This window comes from Nelusetta ayraudi, unplaced genomic scaffold (assembly GCF_046127955.1).
Source record: "Nelusetta ayraudi isolate G7.1 ecotype Tasmania unplaced genomic scaffold, CSIRO-AGI_Nayr_v1 ptg000011l, whole genome shotgun sequence".
Classification (NCBI taxonomy): Eukaryota; Metazoa; Chordata; class Actinopteri; order Tetraodontiformes; family Monacanthidae; genus Nelusetta; species Nelusetta ayraudi.
In genome coordinates this window covers 21354445-21370805 of record NW_027466061.1, presented here as the reverse complement: position 1 = coordinate 21370805, position 16361 = coordinate 21354445, and the positions used below count along the sequence as shown (strand labels likewise).

Below are 16361 nucleotides of genomic sequence, written 5' to 3'. Positions count from 1 at the left end.
CCCAACCAGATGTGATGAGCTCCGTCCTGTTTGTTCTAAAGTGTAAACGGAGGGCAACAAAACGCACACTCTCAACTCCTGATTTTCTCTGATGCTATTCTATTGCTTGATAACAGTATATTTGTCAGCAAATGCTTGATATGATTGTTAGTGCCAGGGGAACACAGAGAAAACAACAGCAACAAGCACTTTCAGCCCCTTCATGGTGCACTTTACAAAACCTCTCATTCACCCAAACACACACAAACACACACACACACACACACACACACACACACACACACACACACACACACACACGTACGCATACAAATGGGTGGCTGCTGCCATGCAAGGCGCTGCTCGGCCCATTGGGAGTCTTGCCCAAGGACACTTGCACATGTGGGCATTTGGAGCCGGGACTCCGCTGGCCCAAAGTTAATAATTCTCTCGTCTTGCAAATGTTAGAATGCTAATTGAAGGGGGCAGACGGGAGATACATTCAAAATAATATAACAATATACGCAATTTGTTTTTGTTTTTGCTTGGAAAGAGGATGAGTGGACTTGTAAGTGATGGAGGTAAACTCCAGTCTAACCTTAATCCTAGACTCCTGAAGCTAGGCGAACCTTTACCTGACTCTCTAGTCCTAAGTCTAATGACATGAAAATGAAACTCGGCAATGTTGTGCATACGCAAAACCCAACACCTGTTGGGTTGGGAGTTGAAAAAAAATATATATTTTTTTTTTTCTACAGTGCTGCTTCGTTAATGGTGATGCAAGGCAGCTGGTCTTGTCCTCATATGTTTTAAAATAATATATTTGTCAGGAGGTCGTGATTAGCTCTGAGAGCTTCAGGCAAAAGGCAATATGGCATATTGTCTTTTATGCAATTAGCCACTGCCGGCAAACAACTGGAAGGCGCATAACCGCCACCTTCTGGGATGGATCAGTGCATTCTAGTTTAAAAAATAAATAAATAAAATAAAATAGTCTCCATAACAATAGTCTTCTTGAGATACCTAAATAAATACTTTAACAGACCCAATTTAAATGTAAAATTAATTCCCAGTTAAATTAGCTTCCCAAATTAACTGACATGTTTGTGTGTTTGTTTTTAATTATAGATTTGCCTAAAGCTCTCTCTTGGCATGAAAAGGGGATTTAAAAAAAAAAACGCAAAGTTTTGAAAAAAAAAAAAAAAAAAAAAGTAAAATGAGTGCCACACATATATATATATATATATATATATACATATATATATATACACACACATATGTTTAAAAAAAAAAAAGGAGCATTGGGTCCAATCAAACAGTTTATTATCTATTCATCTACTTATGTACTTACTTACTTGAACAGTGCAGTTGTACGAGGCTGCCGCTAGAGGGGCCTGACAGATAAAGGTGGGTAGGAAATACAAAAACAATGCACCACGTGTGCATAGTAAATATTAACGATAGCATAAAAAAACAACCCCTCATTAAACTTGTGGTGCTTGATGATCACACCTTCTTTTAACACATCAGTCATTTACAAAGAGCTTTGAGGATGAACATGATGACAGTGTTATTCAGCCATTAACAGATTTTAAGACGAGAACTAATTTCCATGTTTAATTAACTTGGATAAATCAGACTATATAGCAAGAATCGCTGTCTAAGAAAAATGGACCATAACTTCCAATTCCTGTTCTGCATCATCACATGTTTTCTATCTGCCTAGTGAACTGTGTGTGTGGAGGACTGAGCCTTGTTTGGATGATCCTTTCACACGAAAACGTCAAACTGTGTGGTTTTTTTTTGTTTTTTGTTTTATGAGTTTTCCATAAAATGTTAGAATTCTTAGAATTGCTTAAATTTCTCCAGCGTCACGTTTACGCGGTAATCTTCAAAGTTTTGGGTCATCAAACTAAGGTGAGGTTGATTTCTTTTTGACTTTCACAGCGGTCATTAATAATTTAGGCGGTAAAGTGGCTGAAAAACAAAAGCAAAAACAAACCACCCCCCCCCCCCCACACACACACACACACACACCACAAACTCCGATAGGGAGCCAGTCAAAGTGGCAGCTATGTGCCTGTAGCTTGATGTATAGCGCTGTATCGGACTATAATGAGAGGTACATGCATCAGATATTCACGACCTTGCCTGGTGCGTGGCATACACAAACAAGTTTCGCTGCGACTCCTGGTCAGGACAGTCGGGGGACGGCATAAATCAACCTTTGGGGCCACAACCGATGCATAAATACCAAACAGATGCTGCGCTCCGTGGCTCCGGCTGCATGATTTAATGCAGCCACAGAAGACAGTGTTAAATTATCCTCCTCCCGGGATGTCTCACTCTGTGCTCTGAATTCGGAACCGGTGCGGGCGATAAGCCTTCAGGAGCAGAATAAAATCCCCCCGGGTGTCAGTCCAAAATGGTTTATTTTGTAAAGAGGGCAGTTGGAGGAGATGAGAAAACATGGTGCGCTACTAAATGATAATATATTCAAATGTACATGGCATTCAAAAGGTATTACAGTTATCACTCAAAATGTTCACACATGAAGTTAAGTTTTCAGTCTGACATGTTTTTTTTTTTCCCCAAACGGATATGGATAAAAACCATAACTTTCAAAAATAATTATAAAAAAAACATAGTAAATCCTTGGGACGCTGAAAGGAAAAAAACAAAACAAAAACCGGTTAAACAAATGTAAACTGCCAGGGTTTTTTTTTTTGGGGGGGGGGGGGGGGATTTTGGGGGAGACAAATAAAAACACAAGGTGAATGACTAACATCTCATTAATTTAGAGAAAATTTAAAGGTGAAGTCTTCTTCTTTTTTTTAACCACCACATAAGCAGATAATGAATTGTTTCAGCCCCTTATTCAGTATACACTATAGGTCAATAAGAAATATAAGAAACTGCTATTAATGACAACTTGAGTGTTGGCTAGCCATTACAAACAGCACAAATGTGTTGAGATGTCTTGTGGGGAAAAAAAAAATAAATTACATTTGCCAAAACCTAACGTGCAGACTTGTTGGAATTGGGGGGCGGAGGAGGGGCAGGGATTGGGAGGAGGCAGGAGGGCTGGACTCAAATTGGGAACACATGACAGATGACTTGTCAAATACACTGTGGATGAAGCTCTGGACGCCGCACATCCAGAGGTTACGACTGTTGAGTGAGTAAAAAGGTCCCAAAGTAGAAACTGCAGTCTTAACATGTGCCATACTTTAAAATGTAGAGGAAAACACCCTTACACTCATCAATATGATGAGCAGAAAAGTCCCAAACCAAAGCTTTGAAGTCTTTATTTTTGCTATCGGGAGAGGAAAAAAATATATTTACTCGAAAACAAAAATAAATCACAAAACAGGAGAGGGAGGAAGAAACGACTCCAGATATTACGCTGAATGCAGAGAAAAATGAACTGCACGAGTTGGGTGAGACACTCCGGCACGAGGGGTTATTTCCTGGAGCTAGACTTCTAATATCCAAAAGTACTGGTCTGGATGACCCACGTTGGTCAAATGGTGTCCATGAAGATGCCTGCATCAACAATGCCGCAACAGTTGGCGTATTAGCAGGCGGTCCAAGAGTGACGCTATGTGCTCCCAGCTGCTTGGCTCTCTCCTCCCTCTGAATGACCTACAGGGGGAGACAGCAAAAGTGGGCTCACGGAGGTTCTTCTGGAATGTAAATATCACAAAAACAAACTGCGGCTGAGGCACCGCGTGCAGAGCAACACAAAAACAAAAAAAACCCACAAGCACTCCATATTCCTTCATGCGTGTGTGGCTTCAGGCTAAACGGGGGGGAATGCTAACCCACGGATGCACCGCCCCCAAAGGGAATTACCACCCAGAGGTTGTGTTGCTCCAACCATCAGTCAAGTTGAGGCCTTAAATGTTTCTGTCTGTCCACACACGTAAGGCAGGCAGTCAAGGTTTGGGAAGAATTTAGTGCGATGTGAGTAAGTGTGTGTGTGTGTGTGTGTGTGTGTGTGTGTGTGTGTGTGTGTGTGTGTGTGCAGTAAACTCATGATGCCATGTACGATATCAAAATATTTTGTGCCAACGTTGCACAAATGACATTTTCTATCAATTGTATTGAAATAAAAAAAACTAACAAAAAAGCAGTGCCACAAATTAGGCTGAAAATGTTGTTGAATGTTAACGCCAGACTGATTTAAACACTAAAAATGTCTTTAAAATGAAAAAAAAAAAAAAAAAAAATCAACTAACTTGTCGCAGGAGTGGAGGCCGAGGCCGAGGCGTCGTCCTCGTCGCTGTCGTCCTCGTTGGACCGCGGTACCTCGGCCTCAGGGATGCTCGTCGGCGGGGTCTCGGACTCTTGCTCGGCCCGGCTCTTCAGGGCCAAGATGCGATGATGCAACGCCGCAGCCAGCTGACCTACGTCCTTCGAGCTACCCTGAAAGTGATGAGACACACAGCGACAGGATGCTCAGCCACACGCCGGCCGTTCAGCATTAGCCAAGTGTGCAATCGGAGAGAAGAGTGCAACTCACTGATATTAAGAACACTTTGACCCCCTGGTCCTCTGTGTCCATGGCAGTGATTCGTACACTCTTCTCGCTGGCCTTGTCCACTTGCATCCGGGGCCAAAGTTTAGTGTTGAGGATCAACCGGAGGCTGCCCTGGGTCCTCATAACTGGAGAGACGTCAAAACACACACGACGGCAATTAGCTACCTGCCCAAGCAAACACTTTATGAAACTGGTCTTGATTTCGCCACATTAAGCTCCTTCCCAACTCGAGTTGGCACGTGAGGTTTGGTTTGCTGCCAGTGATGAGGACAGTTGCGTTATGCTCTTAAGAGAGTTGTCCCCAATAAGAATGATAACAATTTTAAAAGGAGCCACAAACACCATCTCAGTGTACAAAGCACCGGGCTGGGGTATTCAGTTCAATCTGTACTGGGGCTTGGGCTCCTCCTGGTGTTGAAAGTCAGGTAATGCAGTAATAAGAATAGAGGTTCTAAAGTCTAACCATGGCGTGGCAATAGTGAACCACCGCACATTTCTTTCATTGAATGGTGCTGAGATGTGTCACCTGCTGCTTTTTTTTCCTCCTTCCTTGGAGTTTCCTCTAATTCACTCATTGAACAACCGCCCCAGCACAGGCCATTGCTGGATATTGCCACAACGTCCAGTAATGGAATCACAAACTGAACACACTCAGGAAATTGATGGTGTTTGGCAGGTTTGGAGCGTGCGTGCGTGCAGTGAACGCGCACACAAGCGCCATTCTTTTTTTGGCATTTACGCACAGCACTGCTCACAAATGCCTCGTTTTGAGTTGGGTGCAGAAAATGAGTGTTTTTGCAGGAGACTTCAAGCTGAGGGCTGATAAATCTCCAACACTTCTCCACTTCAGTCCAGAATGAAACGCAAAGGAAAAGAGGAAAACCAACTGAAACTCAACACAGGAGGATCCAAGACACGGGGACCTTGGATGAGACTTGGTTCTGCAGTGCAAAGTGTCAAGATTCACATTGTGGGTGGCGTGTGTTTACCTAGACGTGACTGCAGCATGCCGTCATCCGTGGATGCCATGTCGTTGAGTCGCAGCAGCCCTCGCCCCCTCTCTTTCCACGACTGCGCAGTCTTCTCAAACACGTATAACTTGCACTGCATCTGAGGGGAGAGATTGCATGTTGCAGCGCTTTCCTCTTTCTGCAACATTTGTGTGACTCAACTGTGTGTGTGTGTGTGTGTGTGTGTGTGTGTGTGTGTGTGTGTGTGTGTGTGTTTCACGCAGAGAGCGTGTCGTCTACCTGTAAAACATTGCTTTCCGACTCCTCTCCAGTCTTGACGTTGACCTTCTCTAAGATGCACTTCTTGGCTGTGGCTTTGGTGTAGGCTGCTGCAGACTCCTCCAAAGACTCCGACACAGTGTTCCCTGGGAGGATTCAAAGTCATGGGACAGCTTGAGTTGGCGAGTCGGGAAGCTTCGTTTGTTCTCTCTCTGCACTTGACACAACAATGAAGTTGCACCAGCAAGCAGGCGCTGAAGTGCCATCTCAAAACTCCAGGAATGGGTATCAATTCACTCTTGTCAGTGGAAACAGGGACACCTTTTCTGAAGGCGGCTAACTGGGGGATCGACTAGCAAGGCATATTAAAGCCGCTCCAAACAGTCAGTGTGAGAGGGCCTTCTATTCATCAACACACGTGCGTGCATGCTGCAGCAAGACAAGGTTTTCAGAGGACAGTGGACAAGGTCGGTCACTAAAACCTGCGCTTCAACTGCAAAAATATCTGCACAAACTCACATGGAGACAAGTTTTGCAATTTGAGGACACAAAGTATTAAACGCTGAAGGAGAGTTCATTTGGCACAAAGACGGATGTACGAAGCCTAAAATAAACTGAGCGGAGTGGTTTTGAGTCTTTATATTCCGCAGCTGCTAATAGGAACAGCTTTACACACAGCAGGTTACAAAGGACAACGTTTGCCATCCTCGCTGGAGAATATGGATATGGACATTTATTTCTTTTTGAACAGCAGGGTCATAATGAAGTGCTGCTGCACTCGACAGGACCCCTACTAACTACAATAAATGGCATTGTCCTTAAGGTGCTTTCAGTTTGGAAGCAATACATTAAAGTAAGAGAAAAGCTGATGCAGTAACATTAATATTAATTACAGCTTTTATTATTATAGACATGTTAATCGAATCAGGATTACACATTTAGAATCTCTAATGTACATCGTGTCATTCATGGAAAGACAAATGGCCGTTTGATATCGTAATACTGATATTTCTACTGTGTTTTAACCTTAACTTGAAGCGAAGGTAAAAGTGTGTGTGTGTGTGTGTGTGTGGGGGGGGGGGGGTGAATCAATATGCACAACTCTCTCTTACTAGCACTCACTTGCTGCCTACATAGAAATTATATTATGAAGAGACTCATCCCAAAGAGCACCATTTAAAACTTTGGGTGGAGTGAGATATCGGAGTCCTTGCCTTGCTTTTATTTTTCTCTTATCACTGGAGGGCATGCAAGTCACTCCCTGAAAGCTATGGACAGTTCATCAGCCCCTCCTGTGTGCTTACCCTTCTCTTGGGTGCTTTCCTGTGGTGGGGGCTCTGGAGTTGGGGCAGCTGAAACTTCTTTATGTTCCTCACTTGAGCACTCGCCCTTTGGAGGACTCTGAAAGGACAACAAAGCACAACCTTGCTGAATGAATCCAGTCTGTGCACCAGCTTAACAGGCTTCGGGTTTTGTATTTTTTTTTTTTTTTTCACTTACCAAAACTCTTTCAGACATGTTCTGCCCAAAAACAAATTTTGCTTCGCCGGCTGCACTGTTTGCGGCATTTTTTGAACTGAAAGAGCAGCAGCAAAATAAAATAAAAAAATAAATAAGAGAAATTAGTTGATGAGAATGAAGAAGAAATGCTAAAACTGGTCAAAAGAGGAGAATGCTTCATCACCTTGGGGTAGCGATGTACTGTAAGAAATAATTAGTGGCCTCTGATTGAGAGTCCAGTGGTGCACCATCCTTCGACTTGTCTTCTGTACTGTTCTCTTCCACCTGAAGGTAAAAAACAAAAACAGAAGTTAGCTGAAAACTGGGGTTCATTTCGTTGACAAAACTGCTTTGTCAGCAATGACGTTTTCCATGACCACGATGGGACGAAGCAAGAAAGAAATAGATCTCCACTGACACAAACCGTGACAAAATAAACATTGTTTGAGATGTAAATCTAAAATGTAAATAAGAGGTCGTGCAAAACTAAATGTTTTTTCTCTTAAAGTGTGGATCCTGGATGGGTCTTGGGTCGGCGTGCCGTGCTCATGCATGTGGCGTGCGTGCGATGTGTGTGCGATGCTTGATGATCAAGCATCATCTTGATGCCGAGAGTGAGGCGAGGGGTGATGGGCAAGAGTTCAGCCCCGAGCATGACCCAGTCCCAGATCTGAGAGCAGACACTCTACCACTGGACCTCATTTAACAGATAAGCAAAGACTCAGTAGCCAATCGTACGGCAGCATGTTCTGACCAAGCACTGCGATTGGACAGGAGGTGCAGTACTTAAAGAGTTTGGACTGAGGATGACAGCCCTGGGACTTCTACCTTCAGAGGTTTCCGATCACGCTCACACCCAAGGGTACCAGTGCTGAACTCAATCTCCAGACAGTTGGGGTCCCCCAGCATAATCAACATGACAGGAGCCATTGTGCGACGCTCAGTTATGTAGTCCACCGTGTCTGTGTTGGTGTCCAATTACTGGCAGACATGACTGACAGCCACAGCTACACTCAGAACTACGGCAAGAGTTGAACAGCCCCAAATTCAGGCTCAGGTCTCCAACACGGACATTAGAAAGAGAAGCAGTCTGCAGCCACTGCCGTTGCTGACTGCAGTGCCTCTTCACCAAGAACGCCACTTATTATCAGATCTATTCACCTGAGTGAAAGAACTGCAGGCAAAGCACAATCTGCTTGTTTGCTTGAGTTTCTTCATCCTTTCACAAATCTCTTTCACCGTTGTGCGCTCGACGTTGAGCTCTGCCAACTCGAGGGCCGCTCTGCAATTCACTTGGCCCTTTAGACTCGGCGCCTCAAAATCTGCCTGGATTCTTTCATTGGCAAATACAGAACGAAAGCTTCACGCTCCAATTTGGTCAGTGCAAGAAAAATAAATAAAAAAAATCAATCAGCACAGTTCATTCGTGGAACCTCATGAGTAGAGACAAACGCAAGGCCCTAATTGGCCCAGAGTGAAGTTTGTACAACTGTGTAAAATCACCATCAGTGACCATTCACTGCGATCAGTCACCTTGAGCTTGTGCGGCCAGAGTAAATACCAAGTGTTCTGATCTTTGCCACGTATGCACCCATATGCCAACAACCTTATCAAACCTGTGGTGATTTTCAGTACATCAGCACTACTTTCAAACTTACATGGCACTGATATTGCCCGATGACCACAGCCAGAAAGAAGGTCAAATGTAAAAACCCCAACTTCATGTTTCTGAGGCTAACGGGACGTGAGGATGTGAAAGTCGCTAAGCTAACAGGGTTTATGTGAATAATGTGTCTCAGACTGTGGTGAGGACCATGGCGAGGGTTGCAACGGTCTGCCATCCCAGAATGAACGGCGGAGGGAACACATCTGATTGCATCTGTGAAGCTTGCAAATTCACTGCGACTCCACAAAGAAGAAGAATACAACAAACCTTTGCTCTCTCTTTGATATTCTGGCCAAATACAAAAGATTGCGCTACATCCGTCTCCTTTTCTCTTCCGTTTCCGTCTTTGTTCCCGCCGGCTCCATCCTCCTGATTCTCAGGTTGCTGAAATGATAAGAGAGACTCAGGGCCAACCCAAAATCTATCTATTTTTAAATAGCGACAGTTCTATGACAATACTTTGAACAAGGCCCTAAATAGAATGAAAATACTTTACGAAGAAAAGTAATGTTATCTGACATAATATATCCTTTCTTACAAAACAATATAAAAATAACCACAAATCTGACTTTCCATTTAATTTAATGTAAACCTAAAAACTATGAGAACCACTGTATCATCTTATATAAATTCAATTAAGGGATTATTTACCACCTTGTTGCATTATTTTTATTTATTTATTTTTTTTTTACAATTTTGAATCAGTAGCGATGCCGTAAAGCCAAATATTGCTATCGTTGAGTTTATGAGTGTTACTTTTCTCATTTGTAAGCTTATTTGTTAAGTTGCTTTGTCAAAATATAGCCTATATGAAATGTTTGCACCGGAAATCACGCTTGCATCATCGCCCATGGCCGAATTGTTTGTGTGCGTATATGTCAAGAAATAGGTGTGCATTACATACAGTGCAAGCGAGTTGGGGAGCAGGGATGTTGCATTATAGGTTCAGCAGAGTCTTTTTTTTCTGCGCTACTCTTCAATAATTGGTTGAAACTTGTTCACCACACCGGTGCATCGTGCTGGGTACTGCACGAGTGCATTTTCCACAGAATTTGCACGTCTGCAGCTTTTTTGCATAGTTTAGAGAGGCGACTTGTACCAGTGTACTGCCAAGATACTAAACTGCGCACAGCTTGACGGGTCTGGAAAACACAAAAGGAGGTTGTTGGTTTTTTGCCTGCTCTTACCTGTGACTTGGCCAGGGGTGTCGAGTGCTCTGTGTTGTTCAGAAACAGGGATTGGGCACCAGGTGTTTCATCTGATGATGATTTTTTTACACCATTGGTTCCACAAGTGGAATCTAAATGAATGAAAGGGACAGCAAGGGATGGAGAAAAATGAAAAACAAACAAAAAAAACGATTGCACAGGTTTTACATGCGAGTGGCTAATTGGGCAAAATACACTCTTGACAGTAAACGGTAATTGATAATAGTTTCTCTTATAATCTTATTCTACTACTTATTCCTGCTAGACAGAGATTTGAGTTGCTTACTAGATTCTAAATGTGATTTTGAGGGTGGCGCCTGCAGAACAGCTGGGCGGAGGACACTGCGTTGCTGCTCCTTGGGCTTTTGACTCGGGATGCCTGAAACAGACATCAGCCGCATGTTGTCAAATAAAAAATGGGTTGAAGCCAATGTTTAAAACAAAAAACAATGAAGTCAGTCACAAAGACTTTTTCTACACTGACCTGAACTTGGTGCTTGACCATGTATGAGAGTTGGTGGCTTTAAACGGAATCCCACAGGCTTTTCCTCTGAGCAGAAAAATGAGAGTAGAGAGAGAGTTACAGTGAAAACTTTCCCTTCAGTTGTTAGAGTCTTCCAAACCAAAGCAATGTTTCTAGAGTCCAAGAGCTCAAATTCAAATACTGCACAGCAACATTGGGGGGGTTGAAGTAAGTGTCGTCTAGGATCTATTTCTATCACGAACTCTCCACCTCAGTGGTTTTATTAGCTTTACATGACCTGGCTCTGATCACTGCTAAAACAAAAGACCTTTTCACACTGCCCAGCCTCGTTTTTGCCCCTGCAACATTTAAAATAATAAAGACTTTGGACAGCCATTCTCTATACAGATGACTACACAATAAATGACTTGTGCCATGTTTTCTCAAAACCACATTATTTCCTCTCCATGTGACATCAACAGTTTGCACGACAACCTCCTTACAACACATTCATTGCTTTTCAAGTCCCGTTACACGACACGTTAACGACCAAACAAAACCGGGAGACTGCGGATTCTTTGAGCAATAGGAACACACTGTTGTTTCTAATCATAACCGATCTTCTCCTTCATTGCCATGCGTAAAATTGGAAGTTGCTTCCAAACGAAAGCTACCAAATCATCATATACAGCCGTGCTAGCAGCTCTGTCTGTTGTCTGTTCAACTTAGAAGTCAAGCAATGTAATGCTTGTCATTGCAGGAACTGGAATGCCTGTATTTTGTATGACAGCAGCAGTTCAGTTTATTGGGGTTGAGCCCGATGAGAAGCAGGTTTCCAGCGTGCTCCGTGCCACTTGTGGCAAAAGACCCATTGTTTTCAAATGTTTATTATTACTATTATCATTATTACTACTGTTGTTATTGCTGCTGCCCTAACGTGTCTTTCCACCCAATTTTGACCCCTTTCAACCTCATTCAATTTTGACGAAATTGGGCAAACAGGTCAGTTGCATTAAAGATCAGTTTAACATTCAAGTTAAAGAGTTCCCACTGAAGCCGTTTACTCAAGGTTCTTTAAACTTCAGTATATGACAAGAAATACTTTGATGAACTAAAGTCTCCTTAGGGTAATTTCACCAAAACACAGTTTCCATTTCACAGCTCATCAAGGTCCAGACAGCAGAATTTGAGCCCGTTAAGACACAGTCCCACTCCGAAGCTGTTTACTCAGTTTTACTCAAAAGAAGAAGTCTGTGCGTGTGGCACACACCTGCACATGCATGTGGGGGCATGCGCGGGGACTGCTTTTGGCCCGGGGAGGTGGTGGCGAACGCGGGCTCAGCCCCATCAGCCCTGCTTGCAGGTTCAATTGTTTTTCCCCCTTTTTTTTTTTACACACACACTGCGAGATACGACACCTGAGACACAGTTCAGACCAGCAAAACTTTTTGTTTCTCTGTTTGTTTTTTCTGTAAATAAAAGCAAAACTACCTGGGTTGTGGCGCGATCGTGCGATCCTCACGTGAACCGATGGCACTGAACGCCCCGCTCGGAAATGCGTTTGGTGTGAGAGGGTACAAAGCGGTTTGCACCCCGCAGCGCCCACGCACTGCAGATGCTTTTGGTGTGAATTGGGGGGTAAACCTTGTCAAACGGTGCCATGTTACTCTGACGGCCTGTCGTGCCAACAGCTCAATGGCTAGAAATACGTCAAGTTGACTCGAGAGGTTTGTCCTCCTTTTCCCGGACCATCACCGCTTCAGTTTAGACTCTTCACGCCAACCTCTGTCTGACCAATGAGCAGTCGGAATGACTAGCGGTTCCTGTAGCAAGCTAACGTTCATGCATCAGCTGGAAACTGACTGGTGACACTTGTTTTACTTGCCTGCATTTGTCGAGCCTGAACTGCACAACAATCACAGCTGTCACTCACACTGAATAATATTTCACCATATCTATGGTTGTTCAATAAATACCTGTGTCTACAGTTGGTCCTGGGGCTACTGCTTCATCATTTACTTACTTCATTTAAATGTTATTGGTATAAAACTGGCTTTAGAGAGTAAGAGTGTCGGCTTATAATTACACTGCTCGTTCATTAAGCCAGTTGATGTCACAGGCCCTGATCTTCAGCCTGGTGAAAGATCTCCCCTTGCTGAACAATCCATCTAGTTTTAACAAATGAGCTGAACAAATATATGACGGGAATTTTGAAACTTGAATGCTATTATTCATCCTCAACGTGCAGTTTATCTTAGTGTTCTAACATTAAAAAAAAAAAAACTACTTTTATGGGCTTTAAACAAGAATGTATTTTAGGCAAAAGCATACATTTAAAGAGTTTTGTGTTTTCCTATTGTTTTTTTTGTTTCACCATTTCAACATCTCAGGGACATTTGAAACAATGGCATGTCGTGGCACAGAACATTTCAAATCATTCATGAATGTTTTAAGTGCTTTGGTAAACACTGATCCGTCAACTAATTAAAAAAAAGTGGACAGATTAGTCAGTTATGAAAATAATCCTCAGTGACAGCTGATAAACCACACATATGTGACTTTTTATCAAATTTGCCCAGCAGTAATGTTGGCTATTTTAAACATTTGAAGTATTAAAATCATTGATCTTAACCCGAGCAACGCAAGGGGCCTTGAAGTCATGAGTGCAAAACAATGGAGAAGAGATCTCACCTGGCTCAGAGTCAGAGTTCCCAGTCGGAGACTGGCAGAAACTTGAGGGCATGAACACATTGTTCTTGGGAACTGCAAAGGAGCAAAAATGTGTATTGCGTTCAGCATACCAATCAATGTGTACACTACAAGCATGAGAACAGAGAGGAACCAATGCACTGCTACGTCAACAAGTGACCTTACCTGAATGTGGGGGTGGAAATGATGAGGTTCTTTCCCTTTTGACTGGAGGGCAATAGGTTCCTTCTTCTTTATCTGAATCTAAAGGATGTACAAAGAGCTTGAATATCACAGTAGATGGGTTAGATGGACAATAGCATTAAATGCAGGTCGTTTACCTTCTCCATCCTCTGCACTTGAGCCCTCCGCAGATCGCTGCAATAGAATGCAACATAATAATTAGTCCTTGCAAATCAATCATAAATGCTTAGAAAATGCATGCAATGTGCTTTACATAAAACATGTAATGCAAGGAGCTGAGCAACAGTTGCAACTTCCTTCACATCAGTCCTATCCAGGCAAGGAATTAACAATGTGGAAAGACCCACAAAGTATGTAAATGACATTAGATAATTTAATATGGACAGACTTTATGTTTGAAGGGTTATGGCTAGACACTGTTCTAAAGTCTTATCAATAAAGTCCAGACTGAACCAACATCAGCCAAGTCTACAAATTCAGCTTACCTTCTGTGCTTTATCCTTTTGAAAAACAAACACAGGAGGTGCTATGGCAGGCTTGTCTATTCGGGGGAGGGAAAAAAAAGAGTCTGGTCAGTCAAGCATGCAATAGGTGGAGTGATTGGTTTGTTTTATGTTTGACAGTAGGCAATGACAGTTTCTGCTAGGACACACACACACACACACACACACACACACACACACACACACACACACACACACACACACACACACACACACACACACACTTAACTCTATTGTGCACAAAGTGCCCTTAAAACAGAAATAAACATTCAGATGCATGCTAATATATTTCACAGCCAGCAAGACAGTCTTAACAATTTTGTAAGAGTCTCTACATGTCAAAGCTATCTTTTGTAGTTGTCACAACTTGAGAAGATGCATTTGCGGATGATTAATTCCCATCAATTTCAGCCGTTCACAAGACACAACTTCTTCATCTGACTGCACTTAATCTGAAGAACCCATTAAGAGGAGAATGAGATTTATGAGGAGGCCTTGTTTGACACTTCTCACATACTGAAAAAATAAGAAATTACATATAAAACTGGCTACAACACCGCCTGGGTCCCAAAACCATTACCAATAAAAGTAAATATGATATGTTTATATGCCCTGCAATTCAATGTGATGTAAATAAATAATAATAATAAAAAACCAAACATCCCTTTTAGATGGCGTTGCAGCTGAAAACTGCTGTCACAACCAATCATCAATTGCCTGGCCAGTTAGTAATTGATTTGGCCTCACCAGTTAATGAGTCCACCTTCACACTGTCCTCCATAAGTGTAATCCTATAATGTAGCAGACAAAGGTTTTTCTCCGTCTGGGTTGGGCCTATCTCACTGAGCAGGTGTAGGATCACTGGGTCTTGTCAGAGCACCAATGCATGCGGTGGAAGCCAAAAAAGCTGGCAGCACACAAAAAGGATCGCCCAGACATTGACAGACGTTCGTCATCCCCAACCCGACCCCCTCACTGCTAAAATTAGCCAGTTGTCTGTAAACCACAAATAAGTCCGAAAATATTAAAATGCTCTGTGACCTACATTCAACGTCCGGTTTTGCAGCTCTAATCGTCTTGTAGCCGGCAATCTGGCCAAAGTGATGTGAGAATTCTGCCATGCAGCAGTCATTGATGAGATTCAAACAACCACAGACGTTCCCGGTTTATGTGTAACCCACTAGCACTTGCACTACAGAAGCCCTTCCAGCATGTAGTCGGCGCCGCCGGCAGTTCTCAAAAACGTAGCTTAGCTTGCTGGCTAAAGTTAGCTTTGCGATGCAGAACATCCCGCATGAGTCATCTCATCTAAGACGCAATGACACAAGGCTTTTTCCTTTATTCTCGCACAATTAAATGCTCAACATAAAGAAGAGCAAATCCACATTAAACACAAGCAGCAACTACAAGATAAGCTTTGTCTTTTGACAAACGTTTCTCTGCGCGCCTAAATGCACGTCAAGCTACCGTACATCCACTACGTTAAACACCACGGAGGATGTCATACTGCAAACCTTTTACAACACTGAAAACATGCTGTCAATTTGAAACTACACACGTATGCACAGTCTAACGTTGTAATGCCTCGTAAAATTCGTCTTAGAAACCCACTCCAATAGGCTAATACGATGTGTTTATGCCGATAAGGATAGGTTCAACCTATAAATAGCAAGCTGCTAGCGTCGGGCGCTACACGAGCTAACAGCAAGCTACATTGGAGGGCGTTCCGTGGCATTTCAGATATTACCCACATCCCAATCCTTAGCATTGTTAGCAACTTTGCTAATGTTTTAGTAACGGAAACGCCACAGAGCCACCAAACAACCGAACTAAGGCGCTAAGCGCGGCCACGCAGCCTGACTTTAATTTGTTAAATGTTGTGACAGCGTAATGAAGCTCTTTGAACAGACACAGCGACGGTATTGTTTTTTTTCTTACTACCACTTACTCACCTTCGTTTGCCAAGTCCGCCATTTTACTTCGACGCTCACACACCCACAACCCACCGCGCAGATAATACAAGTTGTGGCAAAGATGTTTTCACTGGCGAGGGGAGGGCGACACACCGCCTCTGTTTACTGTGGAAGAGAGCGACACTCTATAATCTCTGTTGCCCTTTCACAAGGCAAAAACATGCAGTCTGTGCGCGTTTGCCATTAAGCATGGGACTTTAAAGTTAGTCCCAAGCTCGATCAGGTCGCTCCTTGACGCTGATGTGATGCTAGCGCCAAAGATTTAAGCAATGCTTCTTAATACACAAAAGCCCCAACACTGTTTTGTTTTTTTTGTCTTGTTAGCTGTTTTTGTTGTCATGGGAACAAAGTATATGATATAAAATGAAGTAAGAAAAAACCCTTAAAGCTCCACTTTATATATTT

General features: G+C 42.9%; 1 protein-coding gene across 4 annotated transcripts; it reads right to left on the bottom strand.

Moving 5' to 3' along the window:
- Nucleotides 1–2721: 2721 nt before the first annotated feature.
- Nucleotides 2722–16172, bottom strand: ranbp3b (RAN binding protein 3b). 4 transcript variants are annotated; one of them, XM_076021905.1, is made up of 17 exons: nt 15936–16171; nt 13966–14021; nt 13618–13654; nt 13463–13540; nt 13280–13351; nt 10610–10675; nt 10412–10504; nt 10105–10217; nt 9185–9301; nt 7436–7536; nt 7252–7327; nt 7056–7152; nt 5773–5897; nt 5512–5632; nt 4505–4647; nt 4221–4407; nt 2722–3665 (listed from the first exon to the last, which is right to left on the bottom strand). In XM_076021905.1, the coding sequence occupies exons 1-17, from the start codon at nt 15955–15957 to the stop codon at nt 3652–3654; spliced, it is 1518 nt and encodes a 505-aa protein (XP_075878020.1). In that variant the 5' UTR covers nt 15958–16171; the 3' UTR covers nt 2722–3651. The 4 variants fall into 4 exon arrangements, with proteins under 4 accessions (XP_075878020.1, XP_075878021.1, XP_075878019.1 ...); XM_076021906.1 differs by having other exon boundaries at nt 2722–3662; XM_076021904.1 differs by having other exon boundaries at nt 2722–3624; nt 15936–16168.
- Nucleotides 16173–16361: the final 189 nt, after the last annotated feature.

What these genes read in the sequence shown, in the direction of transcription:
- ranbp3b (XM_076021904.1), bottom strand. Translation starts at nt 15,957, where the DNA reads ATGGCGGACTTGGCAAACGAAG. An exon ending in AAAAGGATAAAGCACAGAAG is followed by an intron (nt 13,655 to 13,965) that starts GTAAGCTGAATT and finishes ATTCTATTGCAG; the next exon opens with CGATCTGCGGAGGGCTCAAG. An exon ending in CACCCCTGGCCAAGTCACAG is followed by an intron (nt 9,302 to 10,104) that starts GTAAGAGCAGGC and finishes TTATCATTTCAG; the next exon opens with CAACCTGAGAATCAGGAGGA.